Source organism: Ranitomeya variabilis, chromosome 6, assembly GCF_051348905.1.
Source record: "Ranitomeya variabilis isolate aRanVar5 chromosome 6, aRanVar5.hap1, whole genome shotgun sequence".
Lineage (NCBI taxonomy): Eukaryota > Metazoa > Chordata > Amphibia > Anura > Dendrobatidae > Ranitomeya > Ranitomeya variabilis.
Genome location: NC_135237.1, coordinates 348,834,418 through 348,859,869, shown reverse-complemented (window position 1 = coordinate 348,859,869; position 25,452 = coordinate 348,834,418). Strand labels below are relative to the sequence as shown.

At 42.1% G+C, this 25,452-nt stretch overlaps 1 protein-coding gene across 2 annotated transcripts in view; it reads left to right on the top strand.

Moving 5' to 3' along the window:
• Positions 1–24,422, top strand: part of MCUR1 (mitochondrial calcium uniporter regulator 1) — a 59,668-nt gene extending 35,246 nt beyond the window's left edge. For both annotated transcript variants that reach the window (XM_077269917.1, XM_077269918.1), the window contains 2 exons: positions 21,618–21,732; positions 24,158–24,422. In XM_077269917.1, coding sequence (XP_077126032.1) covers positions 21,618–21,732; positions 24,158–24,213 — 171 coding nt within the window. In that variant the 3' untranslated portion in view covers positions 24,214–24,422. The remainder of the gene's footprint in view (positions 1–21,617; positions 21,733–24,157) is intronic.
• The last annotated feature ends 1,030 nt before the right edge of the window (positions 24,423–25,452 follow it).

The following is a 25,452-nucleotide window of genomic DNA, read 5'->3' as shown; positions in this document are numbered from 1 at the left end:
AAAATTCCTCGGAGTCCTTTTGGACTCAGGAAATCAAAAGTCTTTCCTGCCAGAGGAACACCAGAGGAACCTGATATCCAAGGTCCTAGACTTCAAAAAGCAACGGTCTCCTACTCTGCGAACTGCAATGTCTCTTCTGGGATCAATGACAGCTTGCATACAATCAGTCCAGTGGGCCCAAGGCCACTCCAGAGTTCTGCAAGCACATATCCTACAAAACTGGAACGGAAATCCAAATTTCCTGTACAGAAGAGTGTGCACTCCAGGGAAGGTAAAAGCCTCGTTAACCTGGTGGGCGATCCAAACAAACTTGCAGAAAGGAGTGGACTGGATACAAGATCCACTGGTGACAGTGACAACGGACGCCAGTCAAAAAGGCTGGGGAGCAGTTGTCTTGCAAATCCCATTCCAAGGTCACTGGAATTGGGAAGAAAGCACCAATTCTTCCAACTTCAGAGAATTGATGGCAGTGGAGAAGGCCCTTCTGGCTGCCAGCAGTCTGATTGTAGGTCAACATGTCAGAGTCTACTCGGACAATATGACGACGGTGGCACATATAAAACACCAGGGGAGTCCGAAGCTCAACCCATTGAGAGTAATATCAAACAGAATTTTTTGCTGGGCAGAGAAACATCTCCTCTCACTATCAGCAATACACCTCAAAGGATCAGTAAACGTTCATGTGGATCTCCTAAGTCGTCACGATTTACAACCAGGAGAATGGAGCCTGAAGACGGATGTTTTCAGAATGTTGATGGACAGATGGGGACTTCCCGACATAGATCTTCTAGCATCAAGCCAGAATGCACAGGTCAAGAACTACTTCTCTCTAGACCCCAGAGACAGGTCTCAAGGAGTAGACGCCTTTGCTCATACATGGAGGTTCCAACTAGCATACGTATTTCCTCCAATACCGTTGCTTGCAAGGACCCTCCGGAAGATCCGAGACGATCAGGTCCCGACTATCTTAGTAGCTCCGGCATGGCCGAAGAGGAGCTGGTATCACCTCATCAGAGAACTGAAGGTGGACGGTCCAGTTTTTCTTCAAAATTCAGAGGATCTACTCTTCCAGGGCCCCTTTTATCATCCGGACCCGCAAAAATTCAAGCTGGCAGCCTGGCTGTTGAAGCCCAGGTTTTAAGAGCTAAAGGTCTTTCAGAGTCGGTAATCTCTACCTTACAGAAACCTAGAAAACCTGTCACCAATGCTATATATAGCAAAATTTGGAAGAGGTTCTCCTCGTGGTGTCATCCTCATGATCCTGACCCTTTTCATCCTAATATCTCACAAATATTAGATTTTCTACAAAAAGGATTGGAGTTGGGGCTGAAGCCAAGTACCTTAAAGGTTCAAGTGTCAGCCTTGAGTTCTGTCTTCGACCGAGACCTTGCAGGTCATCGTTGGATAAAAAGGTTTATGGTCTCAGCGTCAAGACATTGTCCAAGACAACAAATCTTTGTACCATCATGGGACTTGAACGTAGTACTAAAGGGCCTTACGGCTCCTCCATTTGAGCCATTATCATCTTGTTCCTCACAGCTTCTGTCCTGTAAAACCGCCTTTTTAGTTGCAATTTCTACTGCAAGACGAGTGGGGGAAATACAAGGCCTCTCAATTAGAGAACCTTATCTTACCATAAGGGATGATTCCATTGTGTTCCGTCCAGATCCGTGCTTTCTTCCAAAAGTAGTGTCAGAATTTCACCGGTCACAGGATATAGTCCTCCCATCATTCTGTCACAATCCTTCAAATCCAGAAGAATGCAGATTTCATACCTTGGATGTACGACGCATAGTATTACACTACTTGGAACAGACTAAATCTTTCAGAATCGACAAAAATCTCTTCGTTCATCTATCTGGCCGAAACAAGGGCAAAAAGGTAGCGAAGAGTACCATTGCCAACTGGATAAAAAAGGCCATTACTGAAGCATATCTAGCTCAGAATATTGCGGTTCCTGCGGGCCTAAAGGCTCATTCCACCAGATCTACTTCCGTCTCTTGGGCTGAAAGGGCTGGTGCTTCAACGGAGCAGATTTGCAGGGCTGCAACATGGTCTTCTCTACACACTTTTACCAAGCATTATAGATTGGACTTCTGGTCCAACCGGGATCTAGTCTTTGGCCGGAAGGTTCTTCAGGCTGTGGTCCCTCCCTAAATACAGAATTGGTTGGCATTTCTCCTGGTGGCTGTCGTGGAAGGCTGCTAGAGAAAATAGAATTATTCTTACCTTTAATTCGGTTTCTAGGAGCCTTCCACGACAGCATTAATTCCCTCCCGATGTTCTTGGATATTTTTTTCTGAGAACCTAAAGGTAACCGGTGCTATGGGTTCAGTTGTAAGTCACTGGTTAATGGGAGGTGGGAGGGGTTTTTAACCTCTTGTGCTTCCTGTCCCCCATTAGGGTATGGAGACAACCTCCTGGTGGCTGTCGTGGAAGGCTCCTAGAAACCGAATTAAAGGTAAGAATAATTCTATTTTTTGGTTGTTTGTTTATTTTCAATTTTGCGTTAATGATATGCTCGTGCTTTGGGGCGGCCTGTGAGGGGTCTTCATGTGGTTCTCTGCTTAGCTATTCATCAGTATGATCCCTCATTGACCTGCCTCCTATTTTACATAATGAATGTTATATATTGAAAACAATTAAAATCGCCTGCACCTACGCTGCAACATGATCGCATGTGTAATGTGCATTTAATTATTTTAATTGATGCTATAAATAAATTCATTAAAAAAAAGGGTCTCAAAATGGCTCCAGCCGTGCCTGTGCAGTAGCAGCTATCGGCGATCCGATAGATGCTACTGTGCAGGCGGCGCCATCTTGCTGGAGAAGAAAAAAAAACTCCACTATGATGGTGAAGGCCGCGAATGCGCAGTGGCATCTGTAGGCGATCGCCAATAGCTGTTATTGTGTCGGAGGCGCCATCTTGGAGGAGGCAATTTTTTCTCTTTAGCAAGATGGCGCCGCCGGTGCCTGTGCAGTAGCATCTATCCGATCACCAATAGCTGCTACTGCACAAGCACGGCTGGAGCCATTTTGAAAAACTTTTTTTTTTTTCGGAATATATACGTATGCATAAAACAATTTAATGCACATTACTTACACATGCGATCATGTTCGTTGCAGGCCTTTTTTTTTCTTCAATATATACAGTTGAAACCAGAAGTTTACATACACTATATAAAAAGACACATATGCATGTTTTTCTCATCATGACCTGAAATCAGAATAAACCTTTAGGCTATGTGCACACGTCAGAAATTTTCCTGACAAAAAACGGACATTTCTGCCAGAAATCCGCATGCGTTTTTACCGCGTTTTTGACGTGGTTTTTTTTTACGCGTTTGTTTGTGCGTTTTTTTCCAAATGCATAGAATTGCGGGAAAAACGCAGAAAATCCGCAAAATTAATGAACATGCTGCTTTTTTTTACCGCAATGCGTTTTTTTCGCAGAAAAAAAAGCACCATGTGCACAAAACATGCAGAATGCATTCTAAATGATAGGATGCATAATGTATGCGTTTTTAATGAGTTTTTATCGCGAAAAAAAGCTAAAAAAATGCGAAAAAACCTGAACGTGTGCACATACCCTTACCATTTTAGGTAAATTAGGATTACCATAATTATTTACAGTATATTTGCCAAATTCCAGAGTAATGAGACAGAGAGAAAGTTTTAAGGTATATTTGTTACTTACTGAAAAGTCCAAAGTTTACATACATTTCATTAGTATTTGGTATCACTGACCTTAACCCCTTTACCCCCAAGTGTGGTTTGCACGTTAATGACCGGGCCAATTTTTATGATTCTGACCACTGTCCCTTTATGAGGTTATAACTCTGGAACGCTTGAACGGATCTTGATGATTCTGACAATGTTTTCTCGTGACATATTGTACTTCATGATAGTGGTAAAATTTCTTTGATATTACCTGCGTTTATTTGTGAAAAAACGGAAATTTGGCGAAAATTTTGAAAATTTTGCAATTTTCCAACTTTGAATTTTTATGCCCTTAAATCACAGAGATTTGTCACACAAAATACTTAATAAGTAACATTTCCCACATCTCTACTTTACATCAGCACAATTTTGGAACCCAATTTTTTTTTTATTAGGGAGTTATAAGGGTTAAAAGTTGACCAGCAATTTCTCGTTTTTACAACACCATTTTTTTTTAGGGACCACATCACATTTTAAGTCATTTTGAGGGGTCTATATGATAGAAAATAACCAATTGTAACACCATTATAAAAACTGCACCCCTCAAGGTGCTCAAAACCACATTCAAGAAGTTTATTAACCCTTCAGGCGTTTCACAGGAATTTTTGGAATGTTTTAAAAAAAAAAATGAACATTTAACTTTTTTTTCACAAAAAATTAACTTCAGCTCCAATTTGTTTTATTCTACCAAGGGTAACAGCAGAAAATGGACCCCAAAAGTTGTTGTACAATTTGTCCTGAGTACGCCAATACCCCATATGTGGGGGTAAACCACTATTTGGGCGCATGGCAGAGCTCGGAAGGGAAGGAGCGCCGTTTGACTTTTCAATGCAAAATTGACTGGAATTGAGATGGGACGCCATGTTGCGTTTGGAGAGCCCCTGATGTGCCTAAACATTGAAACCCCCACAAGTGACACCATTTTGGAAAGTAGACCCCCTAAAGAACTTATCTAGATGTGATGTGAGAGCTTTGAACCCCCAAGTGTTTCACTACAGTTTATAACGCAGAGCCGTGATAATAAAAACTCTTTTTTTTTTCACAAAAATTAATTTTAGCCCCCAGTTTTGTATTTTCCCAAGGGTAACAGGAGAAATTGGACCCCAAAAGTTGTTGTCCAATTTGTCCTGAGTACGCTGATACCCCATATGTGGGGGGGGGAACCACCATTTGGGCGCATGGCAGAGCTTGGAAGGGAAGGAGCACCGTTTGGAATGCAGACTTAGATGGATTGGTCTGCAGGCGTGACATTGCATTTGCAGAGCCCCTGATATACCTAAACAGTAGAAACCCCCCCACAAGTGACCCCATATTGGAAACTAGACCCCCCAAGGAACTTATCTAGATGTGTTGTGAGAACTTTGAACCCCCAAGTGTTTCACTACAGTTTATAACGCCGAGCCGTGAAAATAAAAAATATTTTTTTTTCCCCACAAAAAGGGTTTTTTAGCCCCCGAAATTATTTTCCCAAGGGTAACAAGAGAAATTGGACCCCAAACGTTGTTTTCCAGTTTGTCCTGAGTATGCTGATACCCCATATGTTGGGGTAAACCCCTATTTGGGCGCACGGGAGAGCTCGGAAGGGAAGGAGAACTGTTTTACTTTTTCAACTCAGAATTGGCTGAAATTGAGATCGGACGCCATGTCGACACCCCTAACCCTAATCCCAACTCTTAACCATAACCCTAACCACACCCCTAACCCAAACATGCCCCTAACCCTAATCCCAACCACACCCCTAACCCCAACCACACCCCTAACTCCAACACACCCCTAACCCTAATCCGAGATAGCAGCTGCCCCATAGGGTATCATTGGGCCGTGTGCAATGCGTATTTTCTGGACGTATTTTCTGCGCTCATACGTCTGTAAAACTCACTAGTGTGACGCCGGCCTAACTGTAAATTTAGCCCCAACCCTAACCCTAACTTTAGCCCCAACCCTAACTGTAGCCCTAAATCTAACCCTAACCCTAGCCCCAACCCTAACCCTAGTCTTTACTCTAGCCCTAACACTAACCCTAGCCCCAACCCTAGCCCTAACCCTAATGGGAAAATGGAAATATATAATTTTTTTTAATTTTATTATTTTTCCCTAACTAAGGGGGTGATGAAGGGGGGTTTGACTTACTTTTAGAGCGGATTTTTTAGCGGATTTTTATGATTGGCAGCTGTCACACACTAAAAGACGCTTTTTATTGCAAAAATAGTTTTTGCGTCTCCACATTTTGAGAGCTATAATTTTTCCATACTTTGGTCCACAGAGTCATGTGAGGTCTTGTTTTTTGCGGGACGAGTTGACGTTTTTATTGGTACCATCTTTGGGCATGTGACATTTTTTGATTGCTTTTTATTCCGATTTTTGTGAGGCAGAATGACCAAAAATCAGCTATTCAAGAATTTCTTTTGGGGGGGCGTTTATACTGTTCCACGTTTGGTAAAATTGATAAAGCAGTTTTATTCTTCGGGTCAGTACGATTACAGCGATACCTCATTTATATATTTTTTTATGTTTTGGAGTTTTTATACGATAAAAACTATTTTATATAAAAAATAATTATTTTTGCATCGCTTTATTCTGATGACTATAACTTTTTTATTTTTTCGCTGATGATGCTGTATGGCGGCTCGTTTTTTGCGGGATAAGATGACGTTTTCAGCGGTACCATGGTTATTTATATCCGTATTTTTTATCGCGTGTTATTCCACTTTTTGTTTGGCTGTATGATAATAAAGCGTTGTTTTTTGCCTCGGTTTTTTTTTTTTTTTACGGTGTTCACTGAAGGGGTTAACTAGTGAGACAGTTTTATATGTCGGGATACTAAATATGTGTACTTGTGTTTTTTTTATTTTTATTTAGATAAAGAAATGTATTTATGGGAACAAATATATATATTTTTTGAATTTATTTAGGAATTTATTTTTTTTTTTTACACATCTAATTTTTTTTTTACACTATAGCATTGCCCCAGGGGTGGACATCATGTTATAGAGTCAGATCGCTGATCTGACACTTTGCACAGCACTGTGTCAGATCAGCGATCTGACAAGCAGGGCTGCAGGCTTACCAGCGCCTGCTCGGAGCAGGCGCTGGTAAGCCACCTCCCTGCAGGACCTGGAAGCAGCCCAACTGCCATTTTGGATCCGGGGCTTGCAGGGAGAAGGAGGTAGGAGACCCTCGAAGCAACGCGGTCACATCATGTTGCTCCGAGGGTCTCAGGGAAGGACGCAGGGAGTCCCCTCCCTGCGCGATGCTTCCCTATACCGCGGGAACACTGCGATCATGTTTGGTCCGTGACCGCTCCTGGCACATAGTGCCGGATGTCAGCTGCGATAGTCAGCTGACACCCGGCCGCGCTCCCCCCGTGATCGTGGCCGATCGCATATGATGTACTATCCCGTCGGTGGTTATACGGGCCCACCCCGCCTCGACGGGATAGTACGTCATATGTCAGAAAGGGGCTAAACTGAATGACTTGGGTCAAACGTTTGGGATATCCTTCCACAAGCTTCTCACAATAGTTGGTCAGAATTTGGGCCCATTCCTCCTGTCATGACAAAATTGGTGTAACTGATCCAGGTTTGTAGGTCGCCTTTCAATAGGATTGAGATCAAGGCTTTCTGATGGCCACTCCAAAACATTGACTTTGTTATCCTTAACTTTGTTACCATTTTTGCAGTATGCTCAGGTCATTGTCCATTTGGAAGACCCATTTCCGCCAAAGCTGTAACTTCCTTGCTGATGTCTTGAGATGTTGCTTCAGTATTGCCACATAATCTTCTTTTCTCATGATGCCATCTATTTTGCCACCCCTGTGTTTCACAGTTGGGATGGTGTTCTTAGGCTTCCAAGCTTCTCCCTTTTTCCTCCAAACGTAATGATGGTCATTGTGCCCAAAAAGTTCAATTTTAGTTTCATCAGACCACAGTACATGTCTCCAAAAATTAAGGTCTTTGTTCCTGTTTGCATTTGCAATCATTAATCTGGCTTTTTTATGTTTCTTTTGGAGTGATGCCTTCTTACTGGCAGAGTAGCCTTTCAGCCCATGTTGATACAGTGCTCATTTCACTGTAGATATTGACACAATCTTACCAACTTCTGCCATCATCTTCACAAGGTCTTTTGTTTTTGTCCTTGGGTTGATATGCACATGTTGGACCAAAACACGTTCATGTCTGGGACACAGAACCCATCTCCTTCCTGAGAGGTATGATAGCTGGACATTCCCATCTTTTTTGTACTTGTGTATAATTGTTTGTACAGATGAACGAGGCACCTTCAGGTATCTTGAAATTGTACCCAAGGATGAGCCAGACTTGTGCAAGTCCACAATTCTTTTTCCTGATACCTTGGCTGATTTCTTTAGACTTTCCCATGATGCCACACAAATAAGCAGTGTGTTTCAGGTGTGCATTAAAATACATCCACTGAGGTGTCTCTAATTAACTCAGATGTTGCAAAAAAAAACTATCAGAAGCTTCCAAACACATGAGATCATCGTATGGGCAGACCAGAATTGTTTAAAGGCATAGTAGTCTTCGTGTATGTAAACTTTTCAGTTTGCAGTAAGTAATAAAAATGCCTTAAAACATTCTAAAATATTGGCAAATATAAAAAATTATGGTAATCCTAATTGACCTAAAACAGGAGAGGTTTATTCTGATTTCATGTCAGATATTGAGAATAACATGCATATGTGTCTCTTTATATAGTCTATGTTAACTTCTGGTTTCAACTGTATAATATTCATTATGTAAAATAGGGGGCAGATCATTGAGGGATCAGTGACCTGTCAAAAGCCCATACAGATGAATAACTAATCAGAGCACCACATGAAGACCCCCCACAGGCCGCCCCGGAGCATGAGCATATCATTAACTCGAAACCGAAAATAAAGACTAAACCACAACCACAAGACGGATTTCATCCACCAAGGCAAGGTATCATTTTAATTAGTATAACGGCCCAAGCTGACAGTGTCTGTAGGTTACTCGGCAAAATCCTGCTGACAGGTTCCCTTTAATTTTTTTGATCAGGGTATGTAATAAAAGTTTACTGAAACTGTTAATGCTAAATTCAGCCAGCGTTGCATATTTCAACCAGAATATTTCTTATTAATTTATGCTGGTCCACAAAATGATTACATTTATTTTCTGGGGACGCGCCGGCGGGAGACACAGTGGCTTTCCTGGAGGGACTGGGACTCCCGAGGCTGAGTGACGCAGACAGAGAAGGCTTGGAGGCTCCCGTCACGGAGGAGGAGCTGGGTCGGGCATTACAGTCTATGGCTAATGGGAAGGCGCCTGGAGTGGATGGGTTTCCCGCTGAAATTTATAAAAATATGGTAGAGGTGTTAGTTCCCAGATTAAAAGCGGTTCTAGATGAGGCTAAGAGTAGAGGGTGTCTGCCAGCATCCGTGAGAGAAGCCATAATAGTGGTAATTCCTAATGAAGGCAAAGATTTGGGGCAACCTGAGTCATATCGGCCAATTTCTTTGCTAACTGTGGATGTCAAGCTTCTGGCCAAGGTGTTAGCGACTCGCTTGACTAGTGTCATCTCCAACCTGGTGCACCCAGATCAGTTTGGCTTTATGCCTGATAGATCCACAGCAGTTAACCTGCAGAGGCTGTTTATGAATTTGCAGCATAAGTCCGACAACTGTGGCCAGAGAGTTATCGCATCCTTAGATGCCCATAAGGCATTCGACTGTGTGGAATGGGGATATCTCTGGCAGGTGTTGCAGTGTATGTGGTTTGGCTCACAGTTTGTGTCCTGGATTCGGCTGTTGTACTCACAGCCGGTGGCTAGAGTCAGAGTGAATGGGGAGCTATCTCAGACTATACACCTAGCTAAAGGGACAAGACAGGGGTGTCCGCTCTCTCCTCTTTTGTTCGCCCTGGCTGTGGAACCGTTGGCTGCCAAAATTCGACAGTCTGATGAGGTGTCTGGGTTTAAATTTGGGATAATTGAAGAGAAGGTAGCGCTATACGCGGACGATATTCTACTGTTTCTGGCTGACCCGGCCGCTTCCTTGGGGGGTGCCATTGGGCTTATTGAAAGATTTGGCTCTTTTGTCGGGACTGACGATAAACTGGAGTAAGTCAATTCTGTTTAGAGTCCATGACGTGGGGGAGGATGGGAGTGAGCTTCTTGAGGATGGGCGACTTAAGGTGGTAAGTCAATTTAAATACTTGGGAATATGGATCTCTGTGCCTGTTACGGACTACATACATAGGAATCTGACTCCGGTCTTAGGCGATCTTAAGGCAAAGGTGGATGCTTGGATTAAGTTGCATTTATCTGTGGTGGGCAGGGTTAATCTCATTAAAATGATTTTGATGCCAAAAATACTATATGTTCTCCACAAAGCGCCAGTGTGGATACCGCGTGGGAAATTTAGGCAGATTAATTCCCTGTTCAGGAAAATGGTATGGGGGAGACATTATCCACGTATCAGACTGGAGATGCTTCAGCGGCCCAAGGAAGATGGGGCTTGGCTTTGCCCAACCCTGAAGTATATTTTCTTGCAGCCCAGAGTCAGCATTTAAAGGGCTGGGCGCATGAGGGGTCGTCCAGTGCGGTACAGCAATTGATGGAAAAGGTGACGAAAAGAAGGCCAGTAGTACAGTGTCTGGAGGATGGATCCCTGGGGGCATTGGGGAAATTGTATCCAACTATATTTTTGATATGTAAGCTGTGGGGTAGATTGAAACAAAATCGTGGGATTAAGGGTCTGACCAGGTTCTCCCCGCTATGGCATAATAATAATCTACCTGAGCTTGTGGCACTGGGGGTATTACCAGAGTGGCAGGCCAAGGGAATTCAATATGTGTATCAAATAATTGAGCAGCGGGAGCTGAAATCCTTTTCCCAATTGCAGGTGGAGTTAGGTCTTGGGTCCTCGGGGGAATATCAGTATTTGTGGATGAGACACGCATTTGGGGCTCAAAATAGGGATGGATGCATTAGAATCCAAGGAGATGTAGTGTTGGAATATGTGTGTGGTGAAGGGACTACTAGGGGGGTTATCTCCACTCTTTATAAAGATTTACTGCATACATACCATTTGGGATTTCCGATAAATGCGAGAGCTAAGTGGGAGAGGGATCTGGGCCCACTAGAGAATGAAACTTGGGAGTCGGTGCTGGAGTGGGTTCCACGGCTGTCACTGAGCGAACAGTATAGGCTGTCACATCTCTATATAGTACACAGGGTCTAAAAATCTCCGGAAGTATTGTATAAAGCAGGTCTGCGTGCTAACTCTGAGTGCCCAAGGTGTAAGTCTGCAAATGCTGGCATGTTTCATATGATGTGGACGTGTCCGAGACTGGCTGCTTTTTGGTTGGTGGTTTTGAGTCGTATGAAAGGAGCGTATGGATGCACGGTGCCAAGGGATCCGTTGGTGTGTTTGCTGGGATATGTGGATGAGATTGGAGTGGATAACACCCTGAAGATAGCAATTGCCAGACTGTTGTATATGGCCCGAAAGGTAATAGCACGAAATTGGATTAAGGTTGAACCGCCTACAAGAAGAGAATTTCTCCAATATGTGAAGCAGGGTCTGACATTGGAAAAAGGAGCTATAAGAAAAGAGGGAAAATAGAAATGTTTGATAAACTGTGGTCTTCGTGGCTTGAAATGGGATGAGGTTAGATATGGGGGATGGGAGAGTCAAGGGCCTGATTTGGTAAGAACAAAATATGAGGTCTGCGGTTCTACATGGGATGATATCCATTCAGTATTATTGATGGTCGTGATATTGGAAGAGGTGGGCTGTCTTTTTGGGAGGGGGCGGGATAAGTTAGGAACACTGAGGTTTGGTTAGGGGGAAAATTTTGTATTGAAAACAAGAATATAATATGTAAATTGTATTGATATTCTTAATAAAAATCTACTTGAGTTAAAAAAAATTTTTATTTTCTGGGCTTTATGATAAAGCGAGAATATTATAGTCAAACACCCATTTGTACAAATTTTAGGGAAGTAAGGCTTCTTTCACACTAGCGTCGTGCACTGCACGTCGCTATGCGTCGTCTGGTTGAAAAAACGCATCCTGCAAAAGTGCTTGCAGGATGTGTTTTTTCACCATTGATTTGCATTAGCGTCGCATTGCGACACTTTGCCACACGTCGCAACCGTCGTGCGACGGTTGCGCCGTGTTGTGGCGGACTGTCGGCTGCAAAAAACGTTACATGTAACGTTTTTTGCTGCCGATGGACCGCCATTTCCGACTGCGCATGCGCGGCCGGAACTCCGCCCCCACCTCCCCGCACCTCACAATGGGGCGGCGGATGCGCTGGAAAAATGCATCCGCTGCTCCCGTTGTGCGGCGCATTCACTGCTAGCGTCGGCCTGACGCACTGCGACGGGCCGAGTACGACACTAGTGTGAAAGTAGCCTAAGAATGTATTAGTTTGCTCAAAATAGCAGACCTGCAATATTGTTTCACAATGCATTTAACCCCTTGCCTCCGCAGTCAGTTTTGGTTTTTATGTTTGCATCTTTCCCTCCCCTTCCAAGAGCCATAACATTTTTATTTTTCTGTTGACATGACCATATTGTGAGCTTGGTTTTTGTGGCACTAGCTGTAGTTTTGAATGATACTATCAATTTTACCATACAATAAGCTGGAAACAAAGAAAAATATTATGAATAAGATGAAATGGGGGAATGCTATTCTTCCATTTTTTTTGTTCTTTTTTTTCATGGTATTATTGTTTAACAAGCAACATGGAAGCATGATGTTCCAGGTCAGATTATGGTGATACCAAATGTGTTTTTTGTGTTCATAATGTCCTGATCTCTGCACATAAACAAGCACTGATTGACTATTGTATTGTAAAGTGCTGTGGAATATGTTAGCACTATATAAATAAAGGTTATTATTATTAAGTTAGTTGGCTCTTGTTTACTGGACTGTTTTTGTAGCCAACGAGTACCGATGGGAGCATAACAATACAACATCATTTTATCGCCAGTATATCCCATTTACACAAGCCGATGGCCTGCCGATATCCTCTTGTTTTCATTAATCATCCAATTACCTGATGAAGGAGCATTTTATATGTTTAATAATCTGAAACGACTGATATTTACAAACTTATTCACCAATTGTTGGTTCATGTAAATGCACCTTAAAAAGTCATATCGGACATGTGCTTACAAAAATCCCAGTAATGTCTGACTTTTAAACATAAGTTCTTAAATGTATTATTATTATTTATTTATATAGCACCATTGATTCCATGGTGCTGTACATGAGAAGGGGTTACATACAAGTTACAGATATCACTTACAGTAGACAAACTTACAATGACAGACTGATACAGAGGGGTGAGGACTCTGCCCTTGCGGGCTTACATTCTACAGGATTATGGGGAAGGAGACAATAGGTTGAGGGTTGCTGCAGCTCCGGCGTTGGTGAGGCAGTAGCTTCAGTAGTGATGAGGAGGCAGCGGGGTAAGTGCAGGCTGTAGGCTTTTTCTGAAGAGATGGGTTTTCAGGTTCCGTCTGAAGGATCCGAATGTGGTTGATAGTCAGATGTGTTGGGGCAAAGAATTCCAGAGGATGGGGGATATTCGTGAGAAGTCTTGGAGGCGATTGGATGAGGAGCTAATAAGTGTGGAGGAGAGAAGGAGGTCTTGGGAGGAAAGATATCGGGAGATTAGTTCAGCGATATATGGAGGAGACAGGTTCTGGATGGCTTTGTAGGTCAGTATTAGTCATTTGAACTGGATACGCTGAGGGAATGGAGCCAGTGAAGAGATTTGCAGAGAAGGGAAGCAGAGGAGTAGCGAGGAGAGAGATGAATTAGTCGGGCAGCAGAGTTAAGGATGGACTGGAGAGGTGCAAGGGTGTTAGCATGGAGGCCGCAGAAAAGGATGTTGCAGTAGTCAAGGCGGGAGATGATGAGGGAATGCACAAGCATTTTAGTAGATTGACGGTTGAGGAAAAGACGGATTCTGGAGATGTTTTTGAGCTGGAGGCTACAGGAGGTGGAAAGAGCTTGGATGTGCGGTTTTAAGGGCAGGGCAGAGTCGAAGGTTACTCCGAGACAGCGGAGTTCCGGTACGGGGGAAAGCATGATGCCATTGATTGAGATAGATAGGTCAGGTAAGGAAGATCTATGGGATTGAGGAAAGATGATGAGTTCAGATTTGTCCACATTGAGTTTGAGGAAGCGAGAGGAGAAGAAGGAGAATATGGCTGATAGGCACTCTGGGATTCTGGACAGCAGAGCGGTGACGTCGGGGCCAGAGAGGTAGATCTGAGTGTCATCAGCATAGAGGTGGTACTGGAATCCATGGGACTTTTATGAGTTGTCCCAAGCCAAGTGTATAGATTGAGAAGAGTAGGGGTCCTAGAACAGAGCCTTGGGGGACTCCAACAGAGAGAGGATGGGATGAGGAGGTAGTGTGGGAGTGGGAGACGCTGAATGTGCGGTTGGAAAGGTACAAGGAGATCCAGGAAAGGGCGAGATCTTTGATGCCAAAGGAGGAGAGGATCTGTAGTAGGAGGCAGTGGTCAACTGTGTCGAAAGCAGAGGACAGGTCTAGAAGGAGGAGTACAGAGTATTGTCCATTAGTTTTAGCGGTAAGTAGGTCGTTAGTGATTTTGGTCAGGGCTGTCTCAGTTGAGTGATGGGGGCGGAAACCAGATTGTAGATTGTCAAAGAGCAAGTTAGATGAGAGGTGGGAGGAAAGTTCAGAGTGGACGTGCTGCTCCAGGAGTTTGGAAGCGAATGGGAGCAGCGATATTGGGCGATAGCTGGACATAGCAGTTGGATCGAGGGTTGGCTTTTTAACCCCTTCATGACCTTGGGATTTTTCGTTTTTCCGTGTTCGTTTTTCACTCCCCTCCTTCCCAGAGCCATAACTTTTTTATTTTTCCGTCAATTTGGCCATGTGAGGGCTTATTTTTTGCAGGACGAGTTGCACTTTTGAACGACATCATTTGGTTTTAGCATATCGTGTACTAGAAAACGGGAAAAAAATTCCAAGTGCAGTGAAATTGCAAAAAAAGTGCAGTCCCACACTTGTTTTTTGTTTGGCTTTTTTGCTAGGTTCACTAAATGCTAAAACTGACCTGCCATTATGATTCTCCAGGTCACTACGAGTTCATAGACACCTACCATGACTAGGTTATTTTTTACCTAAGTGGTGAAAAAAAATTCCAAACTGCTAAAAAAAAAAAAAAAATTGCGCCATTTTCCGATACTTGTAGCGTCTCCATTTTTCATGATCTGGGGTCGGTTGAGGGCTTATTTTTTGCGTGCCGAGCTGGTGTTTTTAATGATAGCATTTTGGTGCAGATACGTTCTTTTGATCGCCCGTTATTGCATTTTAATGCAATGTCGCGGCGACCAAAAAAACGTAATTCTGGTGTTTCTAATTTTTTTCTCGCTACGCTGTTTAGCGATCAGGTTAATGCTTTTTTTTTATTGATAGATCGGGCGATTCTGAACGCGGCAATACCAAATATGTGTAGGTTTGATTTTTTTTTTATTGATTTATTTTGATTAGGGCGAAAGGGGGGTGAGTTAAAAGTTTATATATTTATTTTATTTTCACATTTTTTTTTACTTTTTATTTACTTTTGCCATACTTCAATAGCCTCCATGGGAGGCTAGAAGCAGGCACAGCACGATCGCCTCTGCTACATAGCAGCGATCTGCTGTTCGCTGCTATGCAGCAGAAAATCAGGTGTGCTGTGAGCGCCGACCACAGGGTGGCGCTCACAGCTGCTGGGGCTCTGTAACCATAGAGGTCTCAAGGACCTCTATGGTTACAATACTGAAGCATCGCCGACCTCCGATCATGTGACGGGGGTCGGCGATGCCGTCATTTCCGGCCGCCCAGCCGGATGCGGTAGTTAAATGCCGCTGTCTGCATTTGACAGCGGCATTTAACTAGTTACATGTGCCTACTGTGGGCACATGTCAGCTGTTCAAAACAGCTGACATGTCCCGGCTTTGATGCTTGCTCACCGCCGAAGCCCGCATCAAAGCGGGGCTTCTGACCTCGGACGTTCTATCCCATCCAAGGTCAGAAAGGGGTTAAGGATAGGCGTGAGTGTGGCATGTTTGAAAGCAGAAGGGAAGGTGCCAGAAGATAGTGATAGGTTGAAGAGGTGGGTTAGGGATGGGATAAGTGTGGTGGTGAGGTTGGGGAGGAGGTGGGATGGGATGGGGTCGAGCGCACAGGTGGTGAGGTGCGATTTGGAGAGGAGACAATTAAGCCCCCCTTCAGTGATGTTGGATAGGGAGGTTATGGGGTTTGGGTATTGGTCTGGTATACAAAGGGGTTGTGGTGGTTGAACAATGAAGATTTGCCTTGTTTGGTCGATCTTGTTTTTAAAGTGTGTGGCAATGTCCTCAGCAGAGATGAGGGAGGTTGAAGGGGGCAGTGGGGGCGGAGGAGGGAGTTGAAGGTTTTGAATAACTGTTTGAGGTTGTAAGATAGGTAAGATACTAGGGTTGTGAAGTAGGCCTGTTTAGCAGAGGTGAGAGCAGATTTAAAAGCGAGTGTTGCCTGTTTGAATGCAGTGAAGTCGTCTTGCAGGTGTTTTTTTCCAAAGTGTTTTTTCCAATGTATGCCAAATAGTGATGGCGAACGTGCTCGCACAAGGTGTTATCAGAGCATGCTCAGGTGCTAACCAAGTGACTTCCGCATGCTCGAATAATATGTTTGAGTTCCTGCGGCTTCATGTCTCGTGGCTGTTAAACAAGCACAACACATGCAGGGATTGCCTTACAAACAGGGAATCCCTTCATGTATTACTTCTGTCAAACGGCCACGAGACTAGCAGCCACGGGGACTAGATATTTTTCGAGCACTTCAAATGCACTCTGTTAGCACCCGAGCATGCTTGGATAACACCTTATGTGAGCTTGTTCGCTCATCGCTAATGCCAAATTCTAGTTCAGCACAATGAATCACACGATCTAATTTCATAGATTGTTTAATGAAGATTACTATTGCCGCACCTTGGAACGTGGCAGATTCAAAACACGCTTATCCGGTTTAATATCATGTGAGGAGGTTGCGGCCTGAGGCAGCACTATAATAAATTGATATGTGATACTTGCATTCCGTGTTGAACTGCATTCCACATTTTCATGTAATGTAATATTTCATAGCACTACATTTTGGAGGTGATCTTGAATCTGATTCCTACAGTTTTTGATTGGTTGTTTGGCCCACTTTCCCTAGGAGACTGCTCCAGTTCTCCCAGGTACGCTAGGTGCCTTCTCGCATCTTGAAGCTTGAGCTTTTTTGTGCATAGGGAAATCTTTCAGCTCAAGTTTTGAGATGAGTTCACTATTTTGCTAGTCTAATAACATGACATACAAGCTCTGCAGTTTAATTGACCTTCTATAATCACTTACAGGATATGGATTTTCATAGATTTCTTTTAAAGTGTTTTTATCTGATCTTTCGTATAACAATTCATTATATAGCAAGGATATCCACAATGTGGTTATGAATTTACATGAAACCGCCGACTAGTCAACCCTATATGAAACAAGTGTCTAGGAATGTTTTCTTGACTGATATCTGTCTAGAAAACTTGTATTTTTAAATATTGAACTCTGCAAAAGACACAGAAGAATAGTTAAATTAAAGTGACTGCTTTTGGCTGGTTGCATGAATGCACATATTGCAAAGCAGTACAAAGCAATGGATATCTGAAGCATAGTAATGTCCAGTGTATTTATGAGGAGTGCACCACCCTGCCTCTCCCTACTCTTCTCAAGACTTAATGACTGCTGTGTATCTGCATACATCAACACAGCCCATCAATCAGGGCCTTATCGTCAGAGCGCCTGCTTCTTTTTTTGAGAGCTCCTAGTAGTCAAACAGTCTAATGTTTTTTGAGACTTGGACAAATAAGGAAACTGACTTGTTGAAAACTTGTGCTGTTGTTTACCATAGCAACATAGTGTAAACTCTTTAGGTTCATATAACATAATTATATTAGAATACTGATCTCAGAATAAAACTAAGGCTCCTATGGTTATAACTTTGAGCAAAACTACAACCCGCGAGCCTCATTCGGCCATCTGGCTGGTTCAGTTCGTCCCGCAAACCGAGACAACCGAAGGGCTGAAATGGTGGCCCACGGGCCACACCATGCCCTCGCCCGCTGTCCATCCACCACTGCCTACTGTCACTGCTCTCTGCATCCTCTGGCTCCTTCATCCACCAATCGGCATGTGTGACTGAGCCCGCAGATGTGATGACATCTCTTCATCACGTCTGCTGTGCATCAACACATCGGAGACAGGAGCAGAGTGCCAAGGCAACTGGAGTGAGGTGAGTATGTGATTGTTTTTTTTTTCACGTGTGTATGAGATGTTTTCATGTATATGGGTGGCTATTTGAGGGTTCATACTGTACTTCAGGGGCTTTGTTGGGACTCATACTGTATATAGGGGATTATGTAGGGGTCTCGCATTGTATATAGAGAGGCTATGTGGGTTCTCCCCCTGTATACCGAGGGCTATGTGGAGGCTCACATTGTGTAGCGCTCATACTGTATGTAGGTGGCTGTGTGTGGGCTCTTATGGTATATGGGGGGCTGTGTGTGGTCAAAACAGTATATAGAGGGGCTGTGTGCAGGCTCATATTGTATATAGGGAGGGACATTAGCATACTTAATTCTGTTCAATAAAAGTAGTATATAGCCCCCCCACAACAGTCACAGGATTTCTCGTGGCCCCTCGGGAAAATTATTTGCACACCCCCTGATTTAAAACCATCTGGTTCAACACGTATAGGCCAGTCTCTTAGAAAAGGCTGCTATGTTTTAATGATATACGATAATTTTATTTTTTTTCAAATAACGCTCATGTTGGAAGTGCTGCTGTACGTTGATTTTCTTCTTTTTTTTTTTTCTTTATTAGATGTTTCCTTGCTTCTCCCTGCACAGATGAGCTGAGATACACTTTTTTTTTCTCTTAGGCCCTTAATTTTGCACATTTTGTTTTATGCTATATTCATATGTTGCGTTTTTGCTGACTTTTTTTTTATGCAAAGTTTAAGTTGCTTACAAAAAGCAGGTTTTGCTTAGTTTTTGTTGTTTGTATTGCTGCGTTTTTCTCTGGGTACATTAGTCTCTTGTGCATACTGATAAAGTTTAGTACATGAAAAAGAATATGATTCAACTTCATCAGGTTTTGGTACCAAAAATGCAGAAAAACCTGATACTTGTGTTTTTTACAGCGCATTTGTAGCGGTTTTTGCACTACCCGCAGCTTTTAATGGGTGAAAAACGCTGCAAAAACGCTGAAAGAAGTGACATGCTGCAGTTTGCAAAAATGACAGTAAAAGGGTAAATTTTCATGTGGTTTTAAACACGGTTCGTGTACAGACTGTAACGCACATACTGACCGACGTCTCCCATTCAGTGTGAAAAGTTTAGATCAGGAGACATGTGGCCAGTCCGTGCAACGTAGTTCGTACACTGACTTTAATACACGGACATCTGAATGTGACCTAAGTCTCTGACATAGTGGAATGGACAAAGAGCTAGCACTCGACAGTAGATGGAAGTAGGCGGTGCAAGTGAACGGAGTCCCAAGACCCCAAGAGCTCCAAGAGAATCAAATCACTGCACTCATCATAGTTCAAGTCAAATTTTGCTGAAGTGAATATTTTTATTGAAGGTGAAGACGAAGAAATAAGGCAATCAAAAAAATAATTAACGTTTCGGCCACACGGTGGCCTTGATCACAACTGATGCTGTAACAAAAATAGAAAAACAGTGTATGAACATATAATATATACAGTGCTCAAATGTACAGTATGGATATAATGGAACACATGTCAAAAAATATCCTTAGAAAGACCAAATTAATTTTATAATAATCGAAAGACCTATGTAGGATACAAGGACTTTAAAAACCAAGAAAGGGTTACTTGAAGATAGTAAGTATCTATAGGGATAGAGATGGTGTAGTAGGTACCTACTCTTTCGATTATTATAAAATTAATTTTGTCTTTCTAAGGATATTTTTTGACATGTGTTCCATTATATCCATACTTTGTATGGGTAGTCCTCTGTATATTTTGTATATTCTGAACATTTGAGCACTGTATATATTATATGTTCATACACTGTTTTTCTATTTTTGTTACAGCATCAGTTGTGATCAAGGCCACCGCGTGGCCGAAACGTTAATTATTTTTTTGATTGCCTTATTTCTTCGTCTTCACCTTCAATAAAAATATTCACTTCAGCAAAATTTGACTTGAACTATGATGAGTGCAGTGATTTGATTCTCTTTAAGTCTCTGACATGTTTCAAAAGGTGTAGACTCCACCCTACCTCAGACGTACTACGACCACGGACTGAAGTAACATTTCTGGCCGAAGAAGCGCTGCCACTATTGATTATTTTGATGGCTGTGTGTATCCACAACATTTCCTGACTCCTTCCCACCTCCACCCATTTTGGCAGAGCTGACTGAAACTGACGTGAAAACGTCACGAGTAGCACATTTTTTGAGCAACTTCATGTTGCAGGAAAAGTTTGCTACTTTTCAAAGTGTTTTACGCCAGCTTTCTGATGTAAACACTTTGATGAATCTGGCCCTATGTGTATATTAACACATAATAATCAAGCACTCACACTGCTTTGTAGATGGAAAAATGGCAGCACTAACCAATTACTAAGTTCAGATTTTTTTAAACCCACTAAATTAGTAAACAAAGCAATAAATATTTGCTATCGCTCTAATAGGACTGACTTCTCAAGACATGTTGTCACGTCATTTTTACTGCTCAATTATAGCTGTAAAAAAAACACATAAAAAAACAATGGCTGAATTGTATGGTTTTTTTTCAAAATCTCGCCACTCTTGAAGGTTTTTTTTGTCATTTCCTCTTACTCTATATGGTAAAATGAATATTTTTCTTCCAATGCAAAATTCTGTGATGATATCACAACTTTTTACCCTTTATGTGTGTTTTAATGTGACACAATAAAAGCTATTTTTTAATACCCGAGTGGTCACATTTATAGGATTTGTTTGTGTGCTGGTTATGACCACCATTTCTTTACTATTTGTCTTTACGCTGGCTTGCTGCCCACTTTGTAGGTGGTATAAAATGAATGATGTCATTCAAAACTACAACTAGAACGTCTGTAAAGTTAAGGCTATTTTAAAAAGAGGAGCTTGAAAAAAATGAAAACAAAAAAACTAAAATTGTCTTATCCTTAGGTGGTTAAATTCCAGCAATTTAGAGGCCAGTGAACATTTGAGTCCTGAGTCAACAAATATCCTAATTAACTGCGGGGTGTGATTAGATTGTTTTGGCTTGTTACCTCTTAACAGTAAAAGAACTCCCTTTAAATATAAATTAACAAAGGGAGCGATGAACATGAAAAACAGTTCTTGTATCCCCATCCTTCATCACTGGACACTGAACAGGAACATACTGTGAACTTTTGTCCCGCTGTCGTTTTCAGCTTTCAACTCCAACCTGTACAACGTGGTCTTGCAGTTGGGTTGTGCAGAAACTTACTGAAGTCATGCAGATTTTTCCTGACTCAAAGTCTGGAAGTACAACTTTTAATGGTCCCACAGACAAATGTCTTATTTGAAAACTATATTTCTGTATTAACATGATATGAAGATCTAGGCTACAGACCTAATATTCTAGTTGTAGCAATAATTTTTAATCACAATATCACAATATATTACTTACAGCAGTAAGGGATTGATACCATGGTCAGAATCTAGTGCTTCCACGACTTGTGTAGACTGGCTTTCTTAAGTAAAGCCTGTCTGCTTTTAAAGACTTACCTTACAGTAATACTTTTTCCTATTTTTATATTGCCAGTACATTTTCTAAAGATTGGTATTCATATAATTTAACATGGTTTAATTTCAGCATTCCCAGCAAGATAGAGCGCTGACTCAAACCAAAAGGAAGATTGACACAGAAGTAGCAGGACTAAAGACAATGTTAGAATCCAATAAACTTGATACCATCAAATACCTTGCAGGTAAGCTGGTTTTATTCCATTTATGAATTTATATTTGCTTTCCTTCTCAATGATAAAGAAAGTGATATGAGCACTTATATGTTAAGTTCATGTAACATACACAGTATAGTGTAGTTTTGCTGTTAAAGGGAATATGTCAGACTCAAGCCTCCTGAGCTATCTACATGGCATACAGGTCAAATAAAGATTAATAAAATGATACCTTGATGGCTGAGATCCAATGTCTAATTCCAGAGAAGTCCACATTTTTTTAAATATGTAAATGAGCAGTCAAGATGTATGGGCCGGACACTGGTCTCCCTGATAATTTGCTTTCAGACCTTATTTTAAATGAAATAGCTTGTTACCAGTGTGAGACCTTTAATGACTGACATTTTGCTTTCATAATTACTCACAGTTCTTCAGTGAGCTCAGAACTAACACAGTACAGCAGAACTGAAGTTTGTCTCTTTACATTTGTGACGCCACAGCATTTAATCTTAAAGGGAACCTGTCACCCCAAAATTCGAGAATGAGCTGCGGCCACCGGCATAAGAGGCTTATCTACAGCATTCTGGAATGCTGTAGATAAGCCCCCGATGTACCCTGAAAGACAAGAAAAACGAGTTAGATTATACTCACCCAGGGGCGGTCCCGGTTCGGGTCCGATGGGTGTCGCGGTCCGGGTCCGGCGCCTCCCATCTTCATGTGATGACGTCCTCTTCTTTTCTTCCTGCCGCAGCTGCTGCGCAGGCGTACTTTGTCTACCCTGTTAAGGGCAGAGCAAAGTACTGCAGTGAGCAGGCGCCAGGAAAGGTCAGAGAGGCCCGGCGCCTGCGCACTGCAGTACTTTGCTCTTCCCTCAACAGGGTAGACAAAGTACGCCTGCGCAGGAGCCTCAGCCTGAATACAAGAAGAGGACGTCATCGCATGAAGATGGGAGGCGCAGGACCCGGACCGCGACACCCATCGGACCCGAATCGGGACCGCCCCTGGGTGAGTATAATCTAACCTCTTTTTCTCATCTTTTAGGATACATTGGGGCTTATCTACAGCATTACAGAATGCTGTAGATAAGCCTCTGATGACGGTGGCCGCAGCTCATTCTCGAATTTTGGAGTGACAGGTTCCCTTTTAATTATCCAGATGTCTATTTTCAGTAGGCCAGGAGAAATAGGCTATTGTTTGAATGTTGACTCTAGAATTGATGTTTCTTTTTCGGTAGGTCAAGAATCATAGACTAGTGTTTGAACGTTTGACTTGTTGTTTCTGAATTGATGAATGGCTGCTGTTAGTGTCTCATATCAGGTCCTACAAGTTATTGTCTGCTATCTTTGCAACACAGGGACATGGGGTAATTGAACAATAGATGTTTGCTAATATGTTGATTACACAGCCCTGGCTGGAAGAATACAGATCTGCTCCATTGACCAACACGGAACCCATGGAGATGTTCCGAGAAGCCAGGTTGGGACCACCCGGTCACCTGGCCACATGTCTCAATGGACTATCAGCTTCCTAAGCTTGTCTTTACCTCTTCTCTGTGGGTGCACTCCAAAAGCAGGGTGCCACTGGTTGGGGTAGTCGGCCCTGGAAGCTCAGAAGCCAATTTTATTCCGGCGAGCCAGCGGGAGGATGAAACTGTGATTTGCACCATCTTGGATATTTTTCTAGGACTGTTATATATGTTATTGAGCACCCACTGACCCCCTTGTCTCCACGCAGCTGCAATTGTCTTCTCCCTTGCTGTCAGCTCTGCCGTACTACCCTTTCTTCCACACTAGCTCCATGGGAGATTTAAGCTGAGGCACTATGAGAAGACCACTTCAGCTGCATATGTGTTTGTAATGAGACAAAGCTCAGTTCTGCTGTACTGTTAGATCAAACTGGTGAGCTGTGTGACTATGAGAGCAGACTGTCAGTCATTACATGCACATAAAAAGAAAAGTGTCCGCACACCTTTTTAGTATGAAATTAATGCTTCGGAGCACAAAAGCCCTGTGTGGGCCTGCTAAACATAAAACAATTAAAATAAAAATTACATATACTTGGTATTGCTGTGATCTATCACCATGTAAAATAAATTAAACTGATCGGTAAATGGTGTAACGAGAAAAAAAAAATCAAAACTCCAGAATTAAAGGGTTTTTTTGGCCGCCACAACATTGCAATAAAACGCAATAAGAAATTATCAAAACATCATATGTAACCCAAATTGTTATCAGTAAAAACATCCACTAAGGTTGCAAAAACAAGCCCCTTATCCGGAAAATTTCTGTACGGGTCTCAGAAGACTGCGACACAAGCAAAAACTTCTTTTTTTCTCTCCACCATTTAAATTAAAAAAAACAAAAAAACTACAGCGGCATAATAGTGGACTGTGACTTTTATGTATGTCATTGTAAATGCTTGACGTCATATAACTTTTATTTTCTTTTTATTTCAGGGTCCGTGTTTACATGCCTAACTATAGTTCTGGGCTTTTATCGCTTGTGGATGTGACATTATTTCCCGGCACAGATCAGAATACAGGACAGCCTTTTTTGCTGATGTGATGAGAAGCATACTTTATGCTGTATATGACGATTTGGTGGCATTCATTCATATACTTATTTTGACAATGGTGACTGGGAACTCGCATGAACCACACAACATGGAGTGAATGTTAATGTTCCGTCCACTCAATAAAGAGGTGCTATGTATTCTTCTCATTTTGCTGCTGAATAACGTAAAGTATACTCGCATGAGACTTTCTTCTGTGGGCACAATATATCTATCCTTATATTTTTCTGTTGGTTTGGCTAGCTTTTTCTTTGACATGGTATAATTAACAAAACTAAAATGAGTGGCACATCCATATACAGTATATCAGTGGATGATCCAGTTAACTGATACTAACCATGGTCTCTGTTCCACCAATTAAAAAAGCAAAAACAAAAAATATTCTCATCATGTTCTGTGAAATGGTGAAAATGGTGAAAATGCTGGTGGAACCACTAGCAGAAGAAGTGCATTTTTATGGTGTATGTCACGTACACACTTCTCAGCACGTGACGTGGAGTGCAACTGCAATCTATTTTTTTTCTCAATTAACCCCTTTACTACCTTGTTTTTTTTGTTGTTTGCTCCCCTTCTTCCCAGAGCCATAACTTTTTTATTTATAAAATGGCCATGTGAGGGCTTGTTTTTTGCGGGACGATTTATAGTTGTGAACGACACCATTAATTTTACCTTGTAGCGTACTGGAAAATAGGAAACAAAATTCCAAGTGCTGTGAAATTGCAAAAAAAGTGCAATTCCACAAATGTTTTTTTTTTTTTTTTTTTTTAACTATGTTCACCAATTGCTAACACTGACCTGCCATTATGATTCTCCAGGTCAGTACAAGTTAGCAGATACCAAACATTGTATAGGTTATTTTTTATTTAAATGGTGAAAAAATTGGTGCATTTTGCAAGAGCCATAGTGTTTACATTTTTCATGATCTTGGCCTGGGTGAGGGCTTATTTTTTGCGCGCCGAGCTGACAGTTTTAGTGATACCATTTTGAGATAGATAAGGGGTTCTGATTGCGTGCTATTGCACTTTATTTTAATGTTGCGGTAACCAAAAAAAAGTAATTATTGCATTTTGATTTTTTTTCTTGTTACTTATTGGATTAATTCTTGTTATATTTTGATAAATCAGGCGTTTCTGAACTCTGCAATACCAAATATGTGTATTTTTTTGTTGTTGTTTTCTT